At 34.3% G+C, this 26376-nt stretch overlaps 2 protein-coding genes across 4 annotated transcripts; one reads left to right on the top strand and one right to left on the bottom strand.

Moving 5' to 3' along the window:
* Window positions 1–12043: 12043 nt before the first annotated feature.
* NUDT8 (nudix hydrolase homolog 8) lies at window positions 12044–14694 on the bottom strand. Its single transcript, XM_079029005.1, has 10 exons — window positions 14256–14694; window positions 13986–14130; window positions 13560–13816; window positions 13394–13459; window positions 13156–13299; window positions 13007–13084; window positions 12845–12895; window positions 12732–12766; window positions 12540–12648; window positions 12044–12460 (listed from the first exon to the last, which is right to left on the bottom strand). The coding sequence occupies exons 2-10, from the start codon at window positions 14119–14121 to the stop codon at window positions 12218–12220; spliced, it is 1119 nt and encodes a 372-aa protein (XP_078885131.1). The 5' UTR covers window positions 14122–14130; window positions 14256–14694; the 3' UTR covers window positions 12044–12217.
* Window positions 14695–14800: 106 nt separating this feature from the next.
* Window positions 14801–25195, top strand: LOC145091314 (2-oxoglutarate (2OG) and Fe(II)-dependent oxygenase superfamily protein). Of its 3 annotated transcripts, none has more exons than XM_079029008.1 (10): window positions 14801–14986; window positions 15700–15892; window positions 15975–16049; window positions 16131–16182; window positions 16257–16494; window positions 16605–16663; window positions 16796–16852; window positions 16947–16992; window positions 17112–17191; window positions 25036–25195. In XM_079029008.1, exons 1-10 carry the CDS (start codon window positions 14813–14815, stop codon window positions 25070–25072), a joined length of 1011 nt encoding a protein of 336 aa, XP_078885134.1. In that variant the 5' UTR covers window positions 14801–14812; the 3' UTR covers window positions 25073–25195. The 3 variants fall into 3 exon arrangements, with proteins under 3 accessions (XP_078885134.1, XP_078885135.1, XP_078885133.1); XM_079029009.1 differs by lacking the exon at window positions 25036–25195 and adding an exon at window positions 20803–20959 and having other exon boundaries at window positions 14801–14982; XM_079029007.1 differs by lacking the exon at window positions 25036–25195 and adding an exon at window positions 20803–20959.
* The last annotated feature ends 1181 nt before the right edge of the window (window positions 25196–26376 follow it).

Genomic DNA, 26376 nt, shown 5'->3' with positions numbered 1-26376 from the left:
TTGGAGCACAGACGTTAAAGGCTATCCTTTAATTAAAAGACGGAGATGTACTAGACATCAACCAACGGCGATGGGAAAATCCCGGGCGAGTACTGCGGTTGGACACTTGACGAAACACCTCTTGAATGGGTCAATCCTGAGTCCTCTGACGAGCTCGAAGTTCCAATATTTCAGCTCGTGAGGCAACCAACTGCTACTGCAGGGTTTTATTCGTCCTCCGGGTCCGTTCCATGTCTTCTTCAATACGGCAGATGCGGACTGTGTTGACACCTGAGTCGGCATCAATCTCTATGACCCGGTCGACAGCTGCTCCACCTTGCTCGACAATACGAGCTATTCTGCGGATAAAGACAGGCAGAGCACGGTTAGTAGATCCACCATCGCTGATGTTGTAAAAGGTTCGGTCCCCAAAGTATGGTAAGGGTTGACCCTGATCATCACTCCAGCGGTTCAGGTTGTTTGCCCACATGGGTGTAGGACCTGGAAATGCTGGTCGAGGGTTGTTGTTCAGGGCTTGACCTACAATTGGTAGGTTGTTGACTTCAGGCTCGGAGTCGGATCCATCCGAAAAGCCTTCTACGAGGTGATCATCCAAAGGGATTGGATGCTCAATTTCGGGCTCTTCATCGATCCACCCGGCATTGCCTTCATTGGGAAAGTACGGGTTGTTATGATGGATATCTAGCCATCAAGATCTACGCGAGAATAGAGGTATAAGAATATAGTATACGTGTAACTAGTAGCACAAAATACTCCTATAGTATTTTAAGTTTAAGTTTTTCTGACCTTTTTGTGGTATTGTTGGTAAGTTTTTAGACTTGTTAACCTATCACAACCATTCTAAGGCATGTGCTAATCACTCCTAGGACCAGCATAGTTGATCAGGCTATGCCATTCCCAGGACTGACCATACATCCCCGAGCTCACTTGTGATATTTAACAATCGTAATACCTTTGTTCTTGTCATTGTGACACTTATTTTAATATGAATGCAGACTGGTATACTTAGTTAAATATTTTAAAGTATAGACTCTTGGTCAGAGTTTAATCCCTAATGGGTTTATAGTTTAGTATATCTTTTATGGGTTGATATACTCAATTCACTATAAACAATGCTCTGATACCAATCTGTCACACCCCAAAACCAAGAACGGCGGAAACGTTCTGGGGCGGAGGACGTCATGTAAGGTAATCACAACACAGTAAATGTAAATAGGCAAACAACATCATCCATTGCATTAAATATATAAATTTAATACATGCGTGTTCTGTACAGTTTTAGACACCAAAAATATAACGTAAATCAAAATAATAAAATGATGAGTCTTTGAGTACGCTCCATCATCTCAAAAGCTGGCATCGGTACCTGTCTACTGATGCCCTGAGAATACAAGTTATTTTGAAAGAGTTTATCAGTATTAAGCTGGTGAGTTCATAAGTATTTTAGTGTCAATGTTCATTGTCAAAAACGTTTGAACCTGTCCCAATGTATAAGTTTGTAAAAATGTAAATAAATGTTTAAAAGTGTTTGCAAAAGTTTGAATCTCTCAGAAAATCCTATATTTTCTATAAAAGTAACCTTCTACCAAGGCTTAACTGTTTTGTAAACTCGTCTGTTGTAAAAGTGTGTAATTACCCAAGTATAACTATCATTTGATAAAATATAGTTTGTACATTAATGCTTAAGTGAGATTATCACCAAAATATGTAATGGGTATATCATTTGTAGTACTGTAGTTTTGTATAATAAGAACTACTGTTGTACTAATTACTACTACCTTAAACCGGATTTATATTAAGGTATAATGTGATAATTGCACCATACTATCGACTGATAACAACGACATAAAGAACGGTCGTAATAACGGAATGACGTTTGGCACCCGCAGACCTGCAGGTCCGGCTGTAGCTAGCAGCAAGGTGTAGGATAGTCAATCCAGTATAGATCTATACGCAAACTCAACGCTCTCCCTCCAAGAGAATTCTGGCTACAACTCGGGCCATGACATTTAAGGCATGCTCCGATACAGTGGATCACATTTGTTATCGTATTCTTGCATATGTGATGAAATGTTTCTTGTTCTAGTATAGTTGTATATATTCTCTTCCTAGTATAGACTCATGAATGAACTGACTCATTGATCCAGCAGTTGAAATAGTATGATTCTGTGTTACCCCGATGGTAACTTGTTAACGGTGCGTTTAGTACGTATGATTATGGAAGTACTTTTATGTCTATATATGTATATTTGATATATAATTAACATGGAAACGACCTTCGGATGGTCACCCATAATCCCACCAGACCACATCCAAATCGAGGAAAAGGAAATAGGGTGGATGGCCTTCCTAAGCCCTTTAAACATTATTTATACGTCTATACATATATGGGCATGCAATTTATAATATAAAAGCATAAATAGGTATTTATAAGGCATTTGAAACATAAGTATTATTTTTAAAGAAAGATTGACTTGATGTCAATCTATAAAACCATTTGAAGGTGTAGATTTGATTAAAACAGTTTAAGTATAAGGAACATTTGTTTAAATCACAGTTGCAGTGTAAATTCGAAAAGTAAATGGGTTTGGAAAACATTTAGAAGTAAAACAGTTTGATAGACAGTTTGAATAGTGATAAAATCACTGGTTTCCCTAGTTATTAATCACATGTGATTAATGCAATCACATGTGATTGAAACGATAACTATAAGTATTTAACTTGTATTCCCCCCCCCCCTTGAAAGCATATAAAAGCATTTAGAATATTTAAAAAGGTTGATTAAGGGGTATGAAACTCACTTGATTGATTGAAGAAAGCGAGATGGAAAACCGGGCAGAGTTTCGTCTCGGAAAACGGATTTTCCTCGGGATTCTCGGGAATCTCGGGAGTAAAATCGACCCTCGGGACTTGAGCAAAAAGACCAGAGCTTCGGGTTATAACGGGCACGGAAAACGAGGCAAGGTTGTGAGAGAGAGGAGAGAAATGAGCAACATTTTCGGAAAGCCTCGCATCCTATTTATAGGAAGGCTGAACCGCCTCCGTACGCGGGGCGTACGCTCGTACGCAGCGCGTACGCGTACGTCATGCATGACCGAAGCCTCGACTGCCTCGGTTCGGATGGGACGGGTTGCTGGGTATGCGGGTCGGATGGGACGGTGGGTCGGACGGGACAGCGGGTCGGACGGGTCGGAGCTTCGGACGGGTCGGACGGGTTAGATTTCTTCGGATAGTGCGACGTGGACGATCCGAGACCCTCGATCTCAGTACGCGGGGCGTACGAAGGTACGCAGGGCGTACTTCGGTCCAATCCGATGACTCCCCTTCGGATATTACCGGGAATTTATAATTAAATTTATATTTATTATAAATAAACTTCAAAAATTCATATCTCCCTCATACGAACTCCGTTTTTGACGTTCTTTATATCCACGCGAAGGTGAGACCATGATCTACAACTTTCGTTTAGATTCCGTTAGCAAATTCCGAAATTATTTTTTTATTATTTATTTATTAAAATGACGTGATTAAGGAATTTCTTCAAAAATTCATAACTTCCTCATCCGAAGTCAGATTTGGACGTTCTTTTTATGTACGCAAACCTTGATATGATTCCTACTACTTTATTTAATCCGAATAAGATTTTTGGAAGGTTACATTTTGACCTAAATTTGATCGGTTTTACATTACATTGACTCGAAATATCAGGTTGTCACAGTTGAGTATTATTATTATGAGCTTGTCGAGTTAGGACCGGAGGGTCCACCCGAGTTGTGGGACTGGAGGGTCTCCACTGAGATACATTGACCGGAGGGTCGTATTGAGTTAGCCTCGAGTGGCTAATGTGATATGTGTGGTATTTTGGGGAACCCACTAAGATTCGTGCTTACCGTGTTATGTGTTATGTGTTTCAGGTACCTCTCAGGATCACGAGAAGGCACCGACTTGATTGTACACACACTTGAGTTGGAGATATGTTTTTGGAGGATCCTGGATTCGTGATATAAACAATTTTGGAACATGTTTTTTGATAATTTGAGGTTTGTGGAATTTGTGGTTTTGAAATGAGATAATTGGGGTTTTAAATGAAAATTTTTGTTTGAAAATTTACGGTGTTATAGCGTTGTCGCTGGTGGTCAGCGTATAAGGTATTTGACTCATGTAATCATAAGGTGTGACCATACAATATCACTTACTTACATATAGAATAACATTTCACAAAAAACATAAGACATAAACATAAACATTCCTAGCACATATTGTTGGTACCAACCATAACCTTGTTCCCCCTTTTGGGAACTACCCCTTACTCCCTAATAGGGAAATAGGAGATAAGAGTGCATCTTGTTGTAACGCCCGGGTTTCAGGGCTAAACATATTTGTCAATGTAATAGTCTAGGTCAACTATTGTAACTCTTTTTGAATTAATAAAGATGACATATTTGAGTATTATGTGAATGATGTGTGTTTATGTGTTTATTGTTTAATTATAAATGTATAATTAATAAAGAATAAAAATAAGCGTCAAAATTAAAGTGTGAGATAAGCCCGATATCTTTACATAAAGTTTTAGTGGTCGAAACAAGGATTCCTGGGATATAAGGAATGCCGAAATCCGAGTTATAACGAAGAAGTTATGACCCGTCGAAGTTTCACGACGGAACCGGCGCGACACCGGGAAGCGTAAATAGTGAACTTACGATAGAGCGACTTTTAGCCTTAGAAATCTAAATGAAAGTCGTAGAATATGTTAAACCGAGAGTGTCCATAAAAAGAACGCCCAAATCTGACTTCGTATGAAGAAGTTATGAGATTTTAAACAGACCAATCATGTCCCGGCCTGTTAAAAATATAACTTTAAAAATAAAGTCAAAATTAGTCGACGGAGTCTAAACAAAAGTTGTAGAGTACGTCTCCACCTACGTGTGGATATAAAGAACGTCAAAAACGGAGTTCGTATGAATGAGTTACAAATTATAATAGCATATTTACGTATTAAAATAAAGTATAAATCATGTATACGTACACATATATATACATATGTATATATCATTAGAAAGGTATCGACGATGCGGTCATTATAAGACTAATGTTGAGTTCTTTCGACATTAGTTTAGTACAAATATCATTAAATCCGTTTAAAATAGTATTACAGAGGGGTGTTTAGTTGTTTATATAACTAAAAGGTCATTAAGTAATTATGGAGGGTAGTTTTTGAAAATTCAATTAGTATAAATAAGAGCCTTGGGCTCTCATATTTCTTGCACCATTCTCTTGATTCAAGAGTCTTTCTCTCCTTATCCCCCGAGCATTTCGGTCCCTCGTGATTCGACTTCTCTTTCTGTAGTTTAGTATAGTAAGGTGAGCGCTGAAGCGCTGCACGAATCTTTCTTAGAAAGATTCAGCGACGAAGTTTTGCCCCTGCAGAGCCAGACTCCTAGCTAAAACCCCCTTGTAAGTAAGTTATGCTTACCTTATTTTAGTATAACTTATATTTAAAATTAGTATTGTTATTATGAACTTATAATAAATATTTGAGCTATTATTATAACTTATATAAGTGTCGTTATAATATTTTTTTTAACTACTCGCGGTACAGGGAATCTGGTTTAAAGGGCCGCATAGGGTTGTTGGATTTCAGAAGCGCTATATGCCAAAATGGTCCTGCCCTCCGGTGTTTTATGTCTGGCCCATGTCTGTACATAGTGGTTGGAAAATATTGTTTAACGCTTATATAATAATAATAATAATAATAATAATAATAATAATAATAATAATAATAATAATAATAATAATACTAAGACTAATAGTTGGTCACGGTAAATATTAGACTAAAATTTAGCGATAATAATGCTAGGTTTCGTCGAAGGAAAATAGAATCGTTAGAAGCAAGCGCTGCCCGATTTTGGAATCATCACTTAAACAAGTGAGTGCATAGTTACTTTCAGCTTACACATAGATATGAAGTATTTTATATAAATTACGTGCTATGTGTGCATATTATCTGAATACTTGCTATCTATGCCGGATGAACATTGTTATACATGTTTTCAATGATTTAAACTGTATATGTATTTTATATCTACAAAAATGTTGGGGTAAAACATGGGTAGATGTAATAGGTGATGTGTGATAAAATTATGAGAGGCCTCGATGTTGGTGTTGTTGATTCTGTCATCCAGCGGAGTATGGATGACGACCACGGACTCTTCTAGACAGTCCATTGGAACACTAGCAGGCTCGCAACCTGTAGGTGTTTGTGAACGATGTGTTCACCGGTGTACTCCATCCCCCACATGGTTGCCTTTAGGACATTTATTGCTGAGGAATCCCCTTAGCAGTAGTGTCTGTCCTGATAATGATCCTTAGGCTAGGTCCCTTATGATAGGTGTTTAGGGACGTAAAGTGAGGATAACGGGAATGGGTAATCGGGTTATTGTTGATTGATGAAATTAATAAACTTATTTATTGTGGGTTGAAAACCCTATGTGCTCACCAGGCTCCCAAGCCTGACCCACTTAGTTTTATGTATTACAGGTAGTGGCGCTTGAGCATAGATATGATGTTTGGACGAGGGATTACGGATATAGGCCTGTAGATATGAAATAATGTAGTAAGGCTTATATTGTACTGTTTATGCTTTTGATCTGTACGAACATGACATCCCAAGTCTTTTAATGAAATACATTTCTATGTAAATGCTTTTGATAAATCTTTATCATATTTTGTTTTGGGAAAAATTCCGCAACACTTTTATTTAAAATGTTACTCTGATTTTTAAACAAAGCATAAACAAAATCGGTCTTTTCTGGCTGTGATTTTGGGGATGTCACACTTGCCTCACTAGAGGAAAAACCACATTCTGCCTTTCCTTGTTCACTCTACCGGATTAGGGTATCTATGAACAATAACATAAACAAGTAATGCCTACATAATAGGAGAGTTAGTGTAACTCATCTCCTTGAATTTGAAACTTATCTAGTGGGAGCTAGATGAATCCTTTCCTTTATGAGAACCTTCACAAAAATTATACATTATTTAGCTTGTGCTTTGATGTATTACTATTATAAAGCTCATATACATATTCCCTTATATTCTCTTTGATTTTTATGTTATGTTCGGGATCTATTTTATTACCTTTCCACTCATCATTAAATTCTGATAAAATTATATTAGTAATGTTCCATATTTTACTTTTACATATATATATATATATATATATATATATATATATATATATATATATATATATATATATAAGGATCTCATTCTAATAATTTTTGGTTGATTTTATATTGATTTTACAAATCAGTGACTTTATGTTGTCCCTTTCAGAACCACTCGACACTCTTGGAATAAACTGTACCAATTCACCAGGAATTTCGTCAAGCCCTTGATGTGGAGGAAACTTGACATCCATATCTAAATATAGTATTTGGAATTTTGGCATTTGGAGTTCTAATGAATTTATTATGATTTTTAGAAGACAACACATGAATTTGTGATAACACAGACCAGTCAGAGAAGATTGGCCATTCTACCCCTCAAGGAGTTGGAATTTGGAAACGTGATTCAAAGTTTGTAGAAACTTGACACACTAAGATTTCCAGAAAATTAATCTTAGTATTTTTAGGTATTCTGATCGCCTTGTACGGATTTTAGAATGAATGCCAGAATTGGAAAGATTAGTGTAACGCCTGTGTTTCCGGGCTTGCCATTTTTAGCAATGTAATAGTCTAGGTTAACCTTTGTAACCCGTTTTGAAATAATAAGATTGTATTATTTGAGTATTGTGTGTTTTGTGCTTAATTGCTTAATTATGTGGTTTGATTAATTAAGAATAAAAATAAGCGTCAAAATTTAAGTGTAAAATAAACTTAATATCTTTGAATAATGTTGTAGTAGTTGAAACGAGGTTTCCGAATATATATAGAATGCCCAAATCTGACTTCGTATGAGGAAGTTAGGATTTATCGAAGTTCCGGCTTAGCGGTATACAGCCTGTTTTACTCGATTTGAGATCGAGCGGTTGTTAGCCGAAACAATCTAAATGAGAATCGAAGATCTCATTGTTGGTATCGAAACGATAAAAAGTTAGGCGAGAACGGACGTCAAACGAAGAAGTTATGAATTTATAACGAAAGTTTCTGTCCCGGCCTATTAAAAATAATTAATAAAAATAAAGTCAAAATTAGCCGACGGAGTCTAAACGAAAGTCGTAGAGCGTGGTCTCACCTTTCCGTGGATATAAAGAACGTCGAAAACGGAGTTCGTATGAAGAAGTTATGAATTTCCGAAGTTTATTAATCATTTTGTAATTAAATTTAAATCAAAATCGGAAGCATTATCCGAAGACGAGTCATTGATCTGATCCGAGGTACGCGCCGCGTACTCCGAGGGATGTCGACACTCGCACTCGAGCACTTCGGATACGTAAGCAATGATGTTTTGGGCAGTACGACCCACGTACTCCGAGGCTCCAGCCTCCTATAAATAGGAACCGAAGGCAGCCGACCCAACTGCCAATTTCTTCTCTTCTCTCTCTCGTTTTGCATCGTTTTGCGTGCCAGAAATACCCCGAAGCCCCGGTATCATACTCTAGCCCCGAGGCAAGTCCCGAGATCCCGAAGATCCCGAAAAGTGCGGTTCCCGAGTCAAAGCTCTGCCCGCGAGAAGTTCGATTTTTGTGAAGATCTTCCAGATCTGCTGTGGATTACTACTTCTATAAGCCGTAGTGCTGTCCGATCATCTTCTGATCAAGTGAGTGTGTAGTTATTTTCTTCCAAATACAATAATACGAAGTATTATATATAAAATACGTGCTATGTGTATATATTTGGTTGTGTTATGTGTGAATGAGTATTCACTCTCTTCTATCTTATAGATCTGCTTATTTCTTTATGAGATATGTGTTATGTGTGTGTGTGCCTCATCTGTTATGTGATATATGTGTTGATTAAAGCATGCTATACAGGTTTTCTTTAAACTATGTATACAAATGTATATTTTTATCTACTAATATGTTGGGTAGAACATGGGTAGACAGTTGGTGTGTAATAAACAGATGAGAGGCCTCGTTGTTGTTTGATTGAGTCATCTAGCGGAGTTTAGATGACGACCACTGGCTATTCTAGACAGTCTTGTGGAAACATTAGCAGGTTCGCCACCTGTAGGTGTTAATGAACTTGGGTGTTCATTCGCTGTACTCCATCCCCCTCATGGTTGCCTTATTTGACTTATATTGCTGAGGTACCCCCGAAGCATGTGTTGTCGCCCCGATGAAATATTCTTAGACTAGGTCCTTATGTTAGTTGTCTTAGGGACATTAAAGTGAGAATAACGGGAATGGGTAATTGGGTTATTGTTGGTTGGTGAAAATTAAATATGATATTTATTGTGGGTTGAAAACCCTATATGCTCACCAGGCTCCCAAGCCTGACCCACTCAGTTTTAAATTGTATTACAGGTAGTGGCGGAAGGGCATGAGATGGATGAACCATCAGTTGTTTTGATTGCAAGTCTGTATATGTTTATATTTGTTGAACGACTTGTAATGTATTCGTTTATGCTTATTGGTCTGTATCGGAACATGACACCCCGAGTTTTGATTATAATGAAAATACATTTCTTTTATGAAATGCTTTGGTAAACATTGTTTTATCATGTTTTGTTTTTGGGAACAAATTCCGCAACTCTTTCAAATCAAAAGGATTTACTCTGAAAATATTTTAAAAACATAAATGAAAATCGGTCTTTTCTGGCCGAGATTTTGGGGATGTCACAATTAGTCATAATAGCCTTCAAGTCATCCTCATGTTAATAAACCCTAAAATCAAACATAAATACAAAATAAATCTAACCAAAATTCTAAGAAATCTACCTAATGTCAAGAAACTACTAAATTCAAACAAAAATATTACAATTTTCATACAATTCGAAATTTTTTATTCAAATACTTAATATTCTCAATATTTTTGATAACTCTTTATAGAAACTTGTCTAAATGCTAACTTTTTTCTCTTTCCACTTTTACACGGTTTGTGAATGTATAGCTAAAGTTCATATTTAAAAGATGATATTCCTTCAACATCAAATACATTGCATTCCACCTATTACACATTTATTGTTCCAACAAATGAAAAAAGATACCTCATCGTGTTCTCGAAACTCTGAAAACCAATGTAATTTCTATTTATGATTAAGTCCTTCGTCCAATCATGTTCCTTGTTACAAACACAATCATGTTATCAAAAGATTTATCGTAACACTAACGTTAAGGTAAATTTATTTATTTTTCTTAACTCATTAGATGACCGACATAGTTTTGACTAAGATGCTCATAATCCCTATTAGATTCGAGTCATCCTCTTGCCTAGTTGATTCAAAACTTCGTTTTATGAGAGTCCTGTTCAGGCTCATGTTTATTCAGATAAACATATTGATATGAAGTTGGTTTTATCATGTATTTGTGGTTAATTTGAATGGGTCATTAGTATGAACTAATTCCAACAGAAAATTACATCACCTAATGATGGAAGTGTCATTTATTTTGATAAAAAAAGTGTAACGCCCTATTTCTTGTTAGCAATTTAGGTAGCGGGTTTATAAATTTATAATAATAATCATATAATTAGGGATAAATATTCTAAGTAATTATATCGGTGAATAAAACGAATAAAAGTTATTATACAAATTTAAATGATTAAATTATAAATAAAGATGAATTAATAATTAAATAAATAAGTTTAACAATAATTAATAATAAAATTAATAAAGAAATGAGTATTTTGGAGGATTGTAATCTTTTTCTAGAAAAGGGGTTGAAGGTGTCAAGTTTTAAAACCATCTTTTGTCAAGAAAATTGTTTTGTGGGTTGAAACCGTCATTATGGGAAAGTCATGGGCAGAAAGTGAAAATCTCGTTTACTCCTTGGGAGATCGCTGGGATGAAATGTTGGGCTCCTTTCTTGGGGCCAACTCTACTTAGTATTCAGATACAAGGAAGACTAAGCCCTAGCTCATCCCATTTTATTGGCGTGCGACACCAAAAGCGGAGAGATATAAAAAGAAAAAGAAGGCGACAACAAAAGATAAGGTGGTTGCCGGAAGTTTGCTATCGGAGGAAGGGTTGACGGAGGAGAACCAAGGTGTCAGGGTGGGGCTGTGAAATTAATCAACTGAAAAAGGTTAGCTAAGACTTAAGGAATCAAACAAATAAGGTTTTTGGAGAAAACTCCGTGCCACAACGTGTCGTAAGATTAAATGAAACGCGCGTTTTAGAAATGTCACGACGTGGCATGAAGATGGCCATGTTGTGGTAGCCGTTGCAGCTCAAACCCGAGATTTTTAGGGTTTCCTCATATATATACACCTTAACTCATTCTAGGTCATCTCCTTCAGCCTCCACCTCCCCATCTCGAAACCCTAGCCTCCATGCATGCTTGAGAGTCCGTTTCCCTTGATTTTGAGCCTTGTTCTTGGGTTTTTGGTGGAGCTTTAGAAGGGGAAAGTTCAAAATGAAGCAATAAACAAGTTTAGATCCCGCATTTTCTTCACTTTTCTGAGTTGTTGAAGGTATAAAGTTCATACCTTGACACCTTTTCTTCTAGATTCAAGTTCTAGGTCATATTTGGGTGGATTTGGCCCCTTTCTTGGATGTCCTTGAAGAACTTGTGGTGGCTTTCCTAGGTCCTTGGACTTCTATTGATTGAGAAAAAGGATCATGTTTGGTGTATTTTGTGTCCATGTTCAAGTTATAGCCCCATTAAGGACTTAATGGACTTAGAATGCTAAATTTTGCCTTGGTATGGAGTCCTTTTGAAAGAGACCGACAAAGATGACATAGATAAGGGCAAAATGATCATTTAATTTGAACTTAACGGATGCATGGTTAAGTTAGTTAAACGGTCAAGGGTCAAACTTTGCAACAAAAATAAACATATTAGGGACCTTCTAGGCAACAAATGAAACATTTTAACTGAATCCAAAACTTTTGACATACCGCAAGGACCATTTCCGTAACCTAATTATTAACTACTTGGTGATAAGCTAAGGATGTAACCCATCTGAATTTTAATAATAATAATCTATACAGTTATGACTTTATATACATGTCACATCTAGTTACAACATTTGTTTAACAAAATAAGTAGAGATAGATACAACATAGAAATCAAAGTTGAAGGTAGGGGAAGACTTGAAAACAAACAACGCTCCCACTAGTTGATTTGTTGTTCAAGTATAGGAGTGGAGCAATAATCATCGGAGCAACCATGAGTTTGATGATCAACAACGTTATAATACAAAGAAGAGAGTCTGTTGTCAAACTTGGAGACGACTTTATGAACAGATAACCCACAGTAGCGCTTCCCAATCCTAGCAATACACATGTCAATGATTTTCTTGAACATGTTGTCACCTTTGATTAATGGTTGCTCTACAAACTCCATCAACGGCATCCACTATAATATATAAATGTGCATGCATTAATAAATACAAACCAAACCAAATTAAAATCAATAAATTGTTTACCCATTTTACCTTGGCTGCTTGAACTTCAAGGTCATCAATCTTGATCTCCGTTGAAATCGGTCTCAGCATACAGATGAAAAATAAATCTGATTTTTCAAAAGCGACATTGTGTGCATGCCTGTACATTTACTAAATCAGGGAAATAATAATTGTACAGATGAACAACAAGTCAAAACTCGATAGTTGATATTATCAGCATACCTGAACGCAATAACTTCCAAAAATTCAGTTGATATCTGAAAATAACAATAATAATAACAATAAGGTGATAAATCATTATGTTAAAGTATAAATTTTCATGGATTAATTCTTACCCCGGTTTCCTCCTTCACTTCTCTTACAGCTCCGGTGAAAATCTCCTCCGACTGGTTACACATTTATTTTATTTTAAATATTAACAACTAACAAGAGTAATTGTTGTGGAAAGAAAGCAAGTGTGTTTTTTTTATTTTATTTTAAGTTTTAAGAATGCACACCTCAAGAATGAACCCAGTTGGTAGCTTCCAAAGGCCAACAAGGTCAGGCGCACAATGTTTTTCTTGAACCACAAGAACCTGCAACAAACATGTTATGCTTTAAATTTATTTTATTAATTTAAATTTAAAATTATTTTGGATTTTGGAACCTCATTTTTGTGGTTCATCACGAAACCCCCAACTCCTACTTGATGGGAAGCATTGGCGGGCAGCATACATGGTTCATTAGATTTAGGAATCCAATATGTCATCATAACGTATCCTGCTTCTGCATGATGATACTGAAACCCTTCCTGTAAGTGCAACACACAAATTAATAAACCTCAAACCTCAAACCTCAAACCTTACTTACAAATATTTTATAACTAGGAAAAGGAAAAGGCTTACCCTTACTGCTATAGGAACAAGATCACATTTTTCTAGTGGCAACTTTAGCCAAATCCCTTTTTTACCCTGCAATTAGAATCAATAAACATTGTAACCAAAAAACATATGCCGAAAAATTGGAATAAAAATTACTTTTTGGATGGAATGGAACTGATATGAATTTTACCTCTCTCCTCCAAATTGAAAGAGATGAACGAAGAGTAGAGGCAAAGACATTAGTGTTAAATGGTAGTTTTTCTGGATTTACAACGACTCCACCATACTCATCATTAAATCCATCAAGAACTCGTTTTTCCCTGAAGAAAATACTAGGGTTTCTGCCATTTGCACCATCAAATCTATATGAATAAGTTTCAACGCCATATTTTTCTTGTCCAACCAGAGTAATAGCACCTTCTGAACTACTCAAACAAGCAGCCTTACCTTTAAACAATAAGAGATATTTCAATCGATCAATAATCAAGTCTGCACTTTTTAATAATTTTCAACACATAAGTTGGGAAAATTACGATAATTATCGACCATTCAATTCAAATTGCAAAAATAACCATCTTGATTGACATAAATATTGCAGTAAAACAAATTACAATACCTTTGTAAGAACAGAGGAGGGGAGAAACCTTAAGAGAACTGGACATGAAGTTGGAGGTGGAGAAAGACAAAATCCCTTTTGGACCAATCAAATTTGACACAAAAACTGATTTTGCATCAATCAGATTCAAATCCATTACTCCAATCTACACCACAAAAATAAGTCCCAGAACCTACTTATATACAAATATGATACCACTAAAATTATTAAATTCTATAATCTTAAAAAAAAAAAAAATAAAAAAAAATAAAAATAAAAAAATCAACTTACAGAATCTTGATTAAAACAAGGGGAATTCTTGGGGCGTGTCAATATCGGAGAAAACTAAACTTGATGCCCAGACAACCAGATTGGGTGCTAATCATCCAGTGAATAATCAAACAAGTATATGTGTTACTGATGCTGGTATAAACCAAAATGGGTACAAGGAAAGTGAAACAAGAAAACTCATAATAAAGTATATAATATAGTGAAAAGCTTTTAGGTCAAGAAGGAAGTTTGTTAAATGGGGTTTGTGTGAAAATGACAAACAAGGAAAAATTACTAGGGCTTGATATGAAATGAGATAAATCGCATCAGCTGTCTAGGGATCAAGATTGGAATGACGAGAAAAAACAATGGAAATCCAGAAATCGTGTGGTGAAGGAGTGGGACTGTAGCCTGTAGGTGGGAGGGAGGGAGGGAAATCCAGAAATGTTGTACATATCATATGTGAAATCATTTATTCATTTTAAATTTGTGGCTCCTTGTTGGCACACGAAGCACGTGTTTTTTTTTTTTTTTTGGATAACTCAGCCCTAAAAGGATGGATGTCCTCTTCCAAACAAATGCCACTGCTAAATAGTAGATACGGCGGTAGAAAAGACTCTATTTATCAATCTATGCAAACAGAGAGCGGAACAAAACCAGATATTCGACCAAAAATGGCGGAATCTGTGGTGCTTCCCGTTATCGATCTTTCTTCATCAGATCGAATCTCCACTGCTAACTCTATCCGGCAGGTTCTTCTTTTATTGTTTATTATTCTTCATTATGAACTTATAATTAATCTCTAAACTGCCACTAATTTTATCAACTCTTCTAACTCATCGAAATTATATCTTTTACCCTACATCTTGATTTGGGTTCTTGTCCTCCTTTTTTTTTTTTTTTTGTGCTTGAATTTATATCTGTAAACATTGCTTTGACTATCTGAATATGCAATCTATACCTTCTCCTTTTCCTTTTATTCTACTTTAAACCATGGTACCCCTCAATAACTCAATATATTATCTACACATAATACATCGAAATAGATTTGTCAACTTTTTGGCCTTTAAAGTTGATTCAAAAGTTTGTACAGTATGCCAACACACACACACATCCGCAAAATCGCTATAACAGAAAAATTAAAATGAAGACGATTTTAATGTGCTTACGTCGACGGCATTGCTCCTGATTCTTGAATTTGACGATTACAAAGATGATGGAACGATTAAAATAGAAGAGATAGATAAACAATTGTTTAAAGTGGATATTAGGGCAACTTTGTATTAATCTTACTAATCAGCTGATCAGTTTGGGTATAAAAAAAAAAAAAAAAAGATTTATGTTCAACTTACCTAAGACTAAAAAATGTTTAATTGTAATAATCTGTTTACCAGGACATGACCTTGTTAATAATGTTTTTTTTTGGAAATCTAGCCAACTCATTTTTTTAGTTTTGATGAATTAGGCGTGTATGGAGTATGGCTTCTTTTATCTAGTCAATCATGGGGTAGAGGAAGAACTTTTAGAAAGCGTGTTTGATGAAAGTAGAAAGTTTTTTTCGCTTCCACTTGAAGAAAAAATGAAATTGGGTCGCAAGGACGATGTGGGTTTCGCCCCAATATATGCTGAGAACCTTGATTCCTCTACAACTTCTAAAGGTGCATGTCATTCTTCAGGCTTCCGCTAGTTTAATTTGTTCACAGGTTTCAGTTCTTGTATAATTTATTTATTTAACTGCAGGGGATTTAAAAGAAACATTCCATATCGGTCCTTTAGAAGGTGAAGAGAGTCATCTGAATCTATGGCCTTCTACAGGTACGTACTCCTATTGGCTATTGTTATTATATTTGCACAGATGCAACTTGTTTCTTCAGCTCCATTCTTACTATCTGGCAGAGATATTACCTTGTTGGAGATTCTTAATGGAGAAGTACTACAAAAAAGTCTTGTAAGTGTTGCTTTGTTCCTTTTTTTTTTTTTTTTATGAATTTGTTAATATTCTGATGGGGGTGTGATTAACAGGTCTACTGGGGAACGGTTGAGCACTTTGATTGCATTGGCTTTAAATTTGGAAGACGATTTCTTTAAAAAAATAGGAGCTTTAGATAAACCGTATGGTTTTCTACGACTTCTGCACTATCCAGGATTAAATGAAGCAGCAGGTGAAATTGAGGAGGAAGAGGTTGTATATGGTGCCTCTGCACATTCTGATTATGGAATGATCACGCTTCTGGCAACAGATGGTGTTCCTGGTCTCCAGGTAATGTTTTTTTTTTTTTTTTTATTATTATTTTTTTTTTTATTTTAAATAATCATTATTTAAAAGTTTATGTGAGTTATTGATCATTTCTTGTGGTATTGATAGGATAGGTGTGTAAGGAAAAACATAAGCAGCCACGGACTTGGGAGAATGTAAGTCATGTGAAGGGGTGAGTAGTTGGGAGAATATTTTGTCATTTGTTTATTGATATCATTCTTTTTCTTTTAGAATATATATATATATATATATATATATATATATATATATATATATATTTTAATTTTGTGGTGGTGCTGTGCAGGGCCTTCATTGTTAATCTTGGGGACATGATGGAAAGATGGACTAATTGTTTGTTCAGGTAAAATCCAAACCAATTAGGCAATTATTATTATTATTATTAATTTTTCTTTCACACAAATTGAAATTGAAGTTGACAAATCTAATATTTGCAGATCAACACTACACCGAGTTATGCCAACTGGGAAAGAGCGATATTCTGTAATTACTTTCTCCTTACCAGTGAAATCACAGTCTTTGTATTGGTTGGTTATTATATATGATATGTTCGGTTTCGGTAAGAATTAACATGTAGAAGAGAAAATATGATTGATATGCAGATGGCCTTCTTTTTGGATCCTAACCCGGATTGTATGGTGGAGTGCTTGAAAAGTTGCTGCACCGAATCATCTCCTCCACGGTATGTATCATCATGATATGTTATCATCAAATCTGAATCTATAACACAATCACAGTCATTACATTTATGAAATCAAAGCTTATCATTATCAATGAAAAGAAATAATGTTTTTAAATTTAAACTCTTTAAAATGGGTAAAATAGACTTTTTGTGTATAATCAAATAAGTCAAATCGGGATTTTTAGGCAATACATTTATTTTGGCGGATAAAACATTTACAAATCATTATTATTTGTAGGCTGATTACAGGGTAATTCTTTTTAAAAAGTTAAGACATTTTTGAAAGAATAACAACAAAAACAATGACACACATATTAAATTCTAAACTTTCTTAAAAGAATACGTTTTATTCTTGAAGAAATACATTGTCATCCTTTAAGCATAATAATTTAAGCAAAAACAATTAAGGGCCTGTTTGGTTTGCTGGAATGTAATGAAATTGGGGGAATTGGAATCCAATCTCATCACAGAAATGTGTTTGGTTCAACTTTTTGAGATGGAATTGGATTTGTAAATGAATTTTTTTCTACCAAATAAATGAAAGTGAATTCCTTCTAACTTTGGATGGAATTAATTCCAATTGGAAAGTGTATTCCGTTACTGTTACAACCACCTATCACCAGCACCATCACTAATGCCACCACCACTGCTACCGCCACCAGCCACCACAATCACGGCCGCCGCCACCACCGCCACTGCCATCGCCACCATCACCTACCACCTGTCACCATCACCCATCATCTCCACCACCATCACCCCCATCCCCACCCCCACCCCCACCTTCACCGCAACCACCACCACTGCTGCCACCACCACCACCGACCCTACCAGCCACCTATCACCACAACTACCATGACGTTACTGCTATCATCCATCAACGCCACCATCGCGTACCACTGCCACTGCCACCGCCACCATCACCATATATAACTTATAAAACAGTAAAATTAAGCAAAAAAAGGTCAATTATTTCATTTTACATTTTTCCAGTTATATTTCTTGCGATCCAAACAAAATATGGAATTTGATTCCAATTTAATTTCTTGCCGACCAAACAGACAATATAATTGGATTCCAATTCCTGATAAATTCCAATTCTTTTATAAACATTCTTCAAACCAAACGCCGCCTAAGAATATAACGAAGTCACTCTAAAACATATTACTGTCATTTTTGAAATATATATATATATATATATATATATATATATATATATATATATATATATATATATATATATCACTCTAAAAGCTAATAATTACAACAAAAACAATTAAGAAATCTGTTATTCTAACCATTTTTGAAAGAATAAGCTTCATTCTTGAAAAAAGACGGAGTCACATGTTTTTCGAAAGAAATTCTTGGTAGTCTTGGAAAAATAGTAAAATACACATGGTCTGGTCCCTTTCGTCTTGCCGTCACAAAAAGAAAAATGAAGAACAACCTTCTTATTTCACACACGTAAAAAGGAAAATTGTCAGAAAAGTCGTTATCGGAAAAGTTTCATTTTAGTCCTAATTTTCTGTTTTTTATTTGATTTTACACGATAATATGTGATTTCCTGTTAAAAGAAAAAAAAAGGATTTTTTGTAAATTTGAGCCAAAATGAAATGATTGAGACTTTTACGTTCAAAAAAAATTTGTGGGACTGAAGTGAAACTTTTCCAAAAATGTTGAGACTTACCCATATAAAAAAAAACAAGTTTAATCAAATTTAAAATTATGACTTAAAAATCTATTTAATTACAAAATCATTAATATAGTACTGTTAATTAAATCTTGGATATTTTTTTTACAATGTTTAAGGAAAGATTAATTTAATTTAAAAAAATAAAATCCAAAAGTCTTTTAGGTGCTGTTTGTTTTTGAAGTGGTTAAATGTTTTTTTGTCTTTTTCCAAGTTTGCGGAAGAAGACGTGCACTTGCGAAACGTCTACCTTTCAGAAGGAAAAAATGCTAAAAAAGTACCTTTGTAGAAAAACAAACGAGGCCTTAGTTTGTTGTTACATGGATATTAGCTTATATAAGATATAAGATCCTATACGCTTGAGACGTGGGAAAGCAACGAGAAACAAAATAAAAGACAATCAAGCACTATGGTCTATTATAACTCTATACTTGCTCATCATCACGGAGAGTAATTCCAAACTATGCACATAATATAAAATCCAACAAAAACATGCAATTGCTTTCTCACCACAAATAGCAAAATCCAAAACGCATACCAAAATCTAGTCAATTATTATTGTACACGTTTAAAATATGTAGAAGTAAACAAACATATATTAACACTATTAGGTGTGAGATACATGTATTATATGGTTTATTTAAAAAAAAATTAAATACAAAATTCTAAATATTTGAAAATTTTAAATTTAAAAGAAAAATGAGAAAATATTGAATTATAAAAATTAAAGTGTTTTTTTTCTTTTAAATTTAAAAAAATAAATTAGATAAATAAATAAAGAAATTTATTGAATCTTTTAAATTAGTAATTTTGAAAATTAGAAGAAAAGTTCATTAATGAAATTGATATGTATTTATTATTGTATTTAAATAATATCTACAATTTAATAAAATGAAAAAACTATAAAATAACATGTGCAATAAAAATTAATTTAAAATAACCATATGTAATATTACATGTGGCAAAATAAATGAAAATACATATAACAAAAATATCTTTATTTATTAGGAAAGATTTTGAAATCAAACTCCAGATAATCATTCACATTGAGACTAGACACTACCAAAAAGGTAGTGTTTGCGTGTCCATTTATAATGTTATTTTTTCCGGAATCTTGATTATATTTATAATGTTATTTTTTCCGATTCCTTTTCTTGATTATATTAAAAAATTTAATTTTTAATTCTTAGAATGAAATACTTCTTTTAATATAAAAATACGGTTTTTTTATTTTTCACATTTTTTTATTGAGTAACTTACAAGAATGGTCCCTATGGTTTAGGTAATTTGCATGTTTGGTCCCTAACTTCATTTTTTAACTCGGAAGGCCTCTATTGTTTGTTTTTGTTACGCTTTTAGTCCCTGTCTTACCTAAAAATATTATTTTTCCCATGATTTTTTTAATTTATTTAAATAACACACCCCCAACCCCACCCCCCTCATTTTGCCTTACTTACCTCATCATTTTTTCCTATTTAAATAATAGTTTTTTTAAGTAAGATAGAGACCAAGTGCGTAACAAAAACAAACTGTAGGGACCAAGTGTGTAACAAAAATAAACAGTAGAGACCTTTCGAGTTAAAAAAATAAGTTAGGGACCAAGCATGCAAATTATCCCAAACCATAAGGACGATCCGTGTAATTTACTCTTTTTTATTATATGTATTAATCAAATGTGATTAAGTATTCACATATTATTAAACCATATTCTTGCATTCTCGTTTGCACAATTGTTTTCGTTTGAACCTATCTCTCTCTCTCTCTCTCTCTCTCTCTCTCTCTATATATATATATATATATATATATATATATATATATATATATATATATATATATATATATATATATATATATATATATATATATATATATCGTTTGGAATTGGAATTTGAATTTGAATTTGAACGGGATGGTGAGTGTGTAGGTTTCCTCCAGTCCGTAGTGGAGACTACCTCAGAGATCGTATCACTGCTGCGTATTTCTATTCTTAAATTTTAATGTTTACTAATATTATTATTTCAAAACTGTATATTTTTAGATCTATCTCATCTATCTATTTTGATGCATGCTACTTTGTTTCATCTCCTCTATGTTTGTTTTTTTCATATTTCAAGTTTCTATGTTTGTATACAACCTTTTTATTATATATAGGGGAACATTAAATCGAGAATATTTCTTATTGTGAGAACATTCAAGAATAAATTTGGACAATATAATTTTTTTAAATTAAAATCATCAAATAAAATTAATATAAATAAAAAAATAAGTAAAAAAATTAAAAAATTAAAAAAAAACTCACTAACTAACATAACTCACCCCCCAAACAACACCACCACCACCCGCCTAGCCCTGTCAAAAATACCCGTTACCCACCCGATTTTTTCGGGTTATGGGTAAATCGGGTATCGGGTTAATTTTTTCGGATAAGTGGGTAACCCGAATTTTTTTCGGGTCGAGTAAAGGGTAAGTTGTTTGGGTTTCGGGTATACCCGATTACCCGAAATATATATAAGAAATAATGTCCCTTTATGAGTTTATCTAACCCTCCTAATTCCCAAATCCCAATTTCTCTCGTTGAGGCTCGTTCTACTTTCCCCACGTCAAAAAATCCTCGTACCTCATCCGCTCTTCGTTGGTATTTGTCACCAATGGATGACTATATTGAAGTAGAAGATGAGACGATTGAAGTTGACAACCCAACCAATGATCAAGTTCCACAAGAAAAATAGAAAAAAAAAATAAAGAATTCAACCCAAGATCGAAAGTTTGGAAAGAATACTTGTTATCTCAAATATTATTGAGTAAAAAATCTCAATGTTCAAAATTTAGCATGACATACTTATTTCATTACATTTATTTTTAGGTGCCATCAAAAAATTAAAAAAAAAAATTTAAAACGGGTAATACCCGAATTACCCTTACCCGACCCATTACCCGAATTTAATTTGGGTAGGGTAACGGGTAAATTTTTTTATATGAAAAACCCGAATTACCCGAAACCCGAAAATTTTACCCGATCAACATCCCTACACCCGCCGTCGAGACCATCACCACCACCTACGAAAACCACCACCATCATCACTACTCACCACTGCCAACCATGGACACCATCCACCACCCATCACCACCGACCACCATTACCCCCACTTACCACCCATCAAAACCACCACCCACTACCATCACCATCCCACACCCACCACCCGCCACCACCACCCACCACCACCACCCATCACCACCCACTACAACCACCCCCACCCACCACCCACTACAACCACCCCACCCACCTACTACCACCACCAATCAACACCCACTACCACCACCTGCCACAACTACCCCCACCTACCACCTATCATCATCACCACCACTTACCTCCATCACCCATCACCACTACCACCCACGACCCACCACTAACCTACACTACTCACAACTTATCACCGCCACCCCACCCATCACCCACCAAAATCGCCACCATCAACACCATTCACCACCCACCACCATAATTACCACCCGCCGCTACCACCCACACCACCCACCTCTACCAATAACCACCACCACCCACCACCATTACCAACAACTGTCACTACCACCGACCACTACTCACCAATACCACTACCCACCTGCATCACCCATCACCACCACCACTACTACCCATCACCCACCAAAACTATCACCACCACTACCCACCAAACACCACCCATTACCACCACCCGAAACCAACACCCTCACCACCACTACCACATGTGATTATATGTATACATATGATTTATATGGATAAGATTGGTTTTTGTCTAAATAAATCGTATGTGATTAGATACCTATAATCACATATGATTAAATACACGAGAATAACATAAATGTATTTTATCCACATACGTAACAACACGTTACTTTCAATTCAAGCATAGTCAAACCCTTTAAATATAATTTCGAGATTTATTTGTTTCATTAAGTTTATAAGGGTAAAATATGATTTAAAATTTTATAAATGATGCTTTTATATAAGTATTTGGAATAAAATGCACTTAAAAATCAACATTTCCCCCTTTGGAGCCGAGAACCCTCGCACCGAAAACCCTTCTCGGCCTCAAACTCCTCGGACCGAAAACAGATTTCGGCCGAGAACCCCCCTTTCCGGTCGAAAACCCAACCGATATATATATATATATATATATATATATATATATATATATATATATATATATATATATCTTCACTCAAAAATCAGTCGTTTTCTCACATTTTAAACCGAAAATACTCTCATTTTGCTCTCAAACATCATGCAATAACCTTCCAATCTTCAAGATAAATCCTTCAAAACTTCATATTTTTCATCAAGAACACCAAGAATAACTTTCAAATCTTCAAATCTTCAAGCTGACCGAAAACACTTGGACTGAGAACTCGTTTACGACCGAAAACACCATAAGACCGAGAACCTGGTTCTCGGTTGAGGTTTTAAGACCGAAATCAAGGATTTCGGTGAAGGCTATACCGAAAACCTTTCTTAACACTTCTAATAATTCTCGGTAATTATTCCTTACATAGATTAAGTGTTGTTTCACACTTTAAGTAATTATTTCGCTAATTTAAATACGAATACATGTTTAAATAATATTAGGATACCATCATCCCCACGTATGTTAGCATGAGGATCATCTCTACAGTTCTGGTATCCAGACTCTAACACGCACTAGAGGTGAGTTCATACCCCTACGTTTTCACTATTTTCAATGTTTTTAGAAGAGGGGGGGGGGGATATAAGTAAAACACAAGAACTCTGATAATATTCAAATGATTTCAAACCATTGCAATTGTTTCCAAACTGATTACTGCTACATTTCTAACAAAATATATTCACATGTATTTTTTTTATATAAATAAGTTTCAACAGACTTAGAATTGACAATTCCGCCCTAGATCATGTTCCTTGTTTGGTTGTGGGTTTAGGATAGAATTACTTAGTCGACTGCCTTTTTACTCTTGATTATATTTTAGGAATATATGTGAGTATAAAACATATTGATTACCCTTTTGTATCATGAAGAGCAAAAGGAAATTTTATACAAATCTTCTATCACTATTTTACACATACTGACAAATTGCAAAGGTTTTTAGTTCATTACAGAGTATACAATTAAACTATAATTGGTATAGTTGAGAATCACTACACTATTTTACAAAGTTCAAGAGTACTACAGAAACAAGTATATAAACTATAATATGTGTAGTTTATGGAACACTATTCTATTACACTAATTCAAGGAAGCACTACTAGATAATTATTTCAGTATAATTATTTACAGTACAAAGTACACTACTACAAGGTAATACATACGGTTTCAAGTACAAGAGAACACTACTACACTACACGTAAACTAGTTAATACAGGGTTGTGAGGCACTACTTTGGGATACCTATCAGGGTACAGTACTAAGTCCTATAAATTATAACCAGAGTCTCTTGGAGGGAGAGTGTGAATTTGTGTATAGATCTATACGGGACTGACAATCCCGCACCTGAGCTGCTTGCAACAGCTAGGCCGACAGGCCTGGGGTGACAAATATCATAACATTACGACGCCTGAAGAACGTCGTAGAGGTCACTACTCATATCAAATATGGTTATATGAAACTCTCAATAGTATCAACTAAAACAGGGATAAACATACTTCTAAGGTTTTATTTTAATTAATGAAACTACAATACGTTACTTTATACTACAATGCACTACTTTACACTATAGTTGGTGGATTCCATGCATTTATACAAAAGGTTTTTCATACAAACACTACTACTACGATACGCTACCTCTCTAAGTACGGGATACACTAGTACACCATACAAATTCAAGAAACATTCATGACATAGTTTTAATTATTAATAAGACTACATTTTACTAATACAAACTATGGTTTACTACTTCAAAGTGCAACTTACTATTTCAAAGTACAGTTCACTATTTCAGAATACAATAATTACATACATTTTAGTCTTAATGTCAAAGACTACATTTTATTCACTAAAGAAAATATTGGATTTTCTAGAAGTACGCTATAACATTTTCAAGGAACCAAGACAAGTTTTCCCATCTCATAAACATACTTATGAACTCACCAACTTAAATGTTGATACACTTTCAAAATCACTTGTATTATCAGGAAACCAGTAGACAGGTACACCCGCACGGGGTTTTGAGAAGATGAAGCTTTATGGAGTCGCATCTTTTATACATTTTGTTATACACATACAAACTATGTTATGCACAAATGTAAATACTATATTTTATCAATGTAATGGTTGTGTTTGCTTTGATTACTATTATGTAATTGTTGTGATACTGTACATCACGTCCTCCGCCCCTGAACGTTTCTGCCGTAACGGTTTGGGGGTGTGACAACATAAATCACATGTGATTAGACATATACAATCACATGTGATTGTATGTTTTAATCACATATGATTTATATGAATAATATGCATTACGTGATGTCGGATCATTAGTTGTTCTCTTATATTTAATCACATGTGATTATATATATATATATATATATATATATATATATATATATATATATATATATATATATATATATATATAGGGCTAGGTTAAAGTGTTTTTTACATTTATTGTGTGCTAGAATGAACCAATAGGAATTTAGTAAAATTATATTATTATTTAATTAGATAATGATAGTTATTAAATGGTTTCCATAATTGTATTATATTAAATGATATCCATAATTATAATTTTCTCTTGATGGAAATTAATTAAATTCGTCATTAATGTCAGCAATAACATTCTTTCAGGATGAATTCGTATCTAGGTTTTTATGTCAGCAATAACATTATTTCAGGACTCACTCACTTAAAATACAATAAATTTGTGTGGAATATGAAGAATGAGGGTGTATTCTAGTAGAATATACTCTCGTTCTCCTATGATACACTCTTATTATTTTATATATGAATTCATTCTGAAAAAATATTATTATTGATATTAATGACGAATTAAATTAGTTTCCATAAAAATGATTTATGAATATGGATATAATTTAATATACATTTAATGTTTACTCAATTCTTATTGGTGCATTCTAGCATACAATAGATGTGAGAAACATTTGAACCTACCTCTCTCTCTCTCTCTCTCTCTCTATATATATATATATATATATATATATATATATATATATATATATATATATATATATATATATATATATATATATCAAATCAAGTATGATGTATGTGGAAAAAGATTTGTTTTTAAGTGTTTTATTCGATAATTGTTCTCGTATATATTATCACATGTGATTATATGTATGGTGTATCTAATCACATATGATTTATATTGAAAAGATTAATTTTCACGTTTTCTCTTCAACAAAATTTTTCATGTATTTAATCACATGTGATTATATGTATTTAATCACATATGATTAATGTGGACAATGAACAACTATTAAATCGAGAATGCGAAAATGAATCTTTTGCATATG

Source organism: Lactuca serriola, chromosome 3 (assembly GCF_051521515.1).
Source record: "Lactuca serriola cultivar US96UC23 chromosome 3, Lser_US96UC23_V15, whole genome shotgun sequence".
NCBI classification, from domain to species: domain Eukaryota; kingdom Viridiplantae; phylum Streptophyta; class Magnoliopsida; order Asterales; family Asteraceae; genus Lactuca; species Lactuca serriola.
This window is presented reverse-complemented; position numbering and strand designations above follow the sequence as displayed.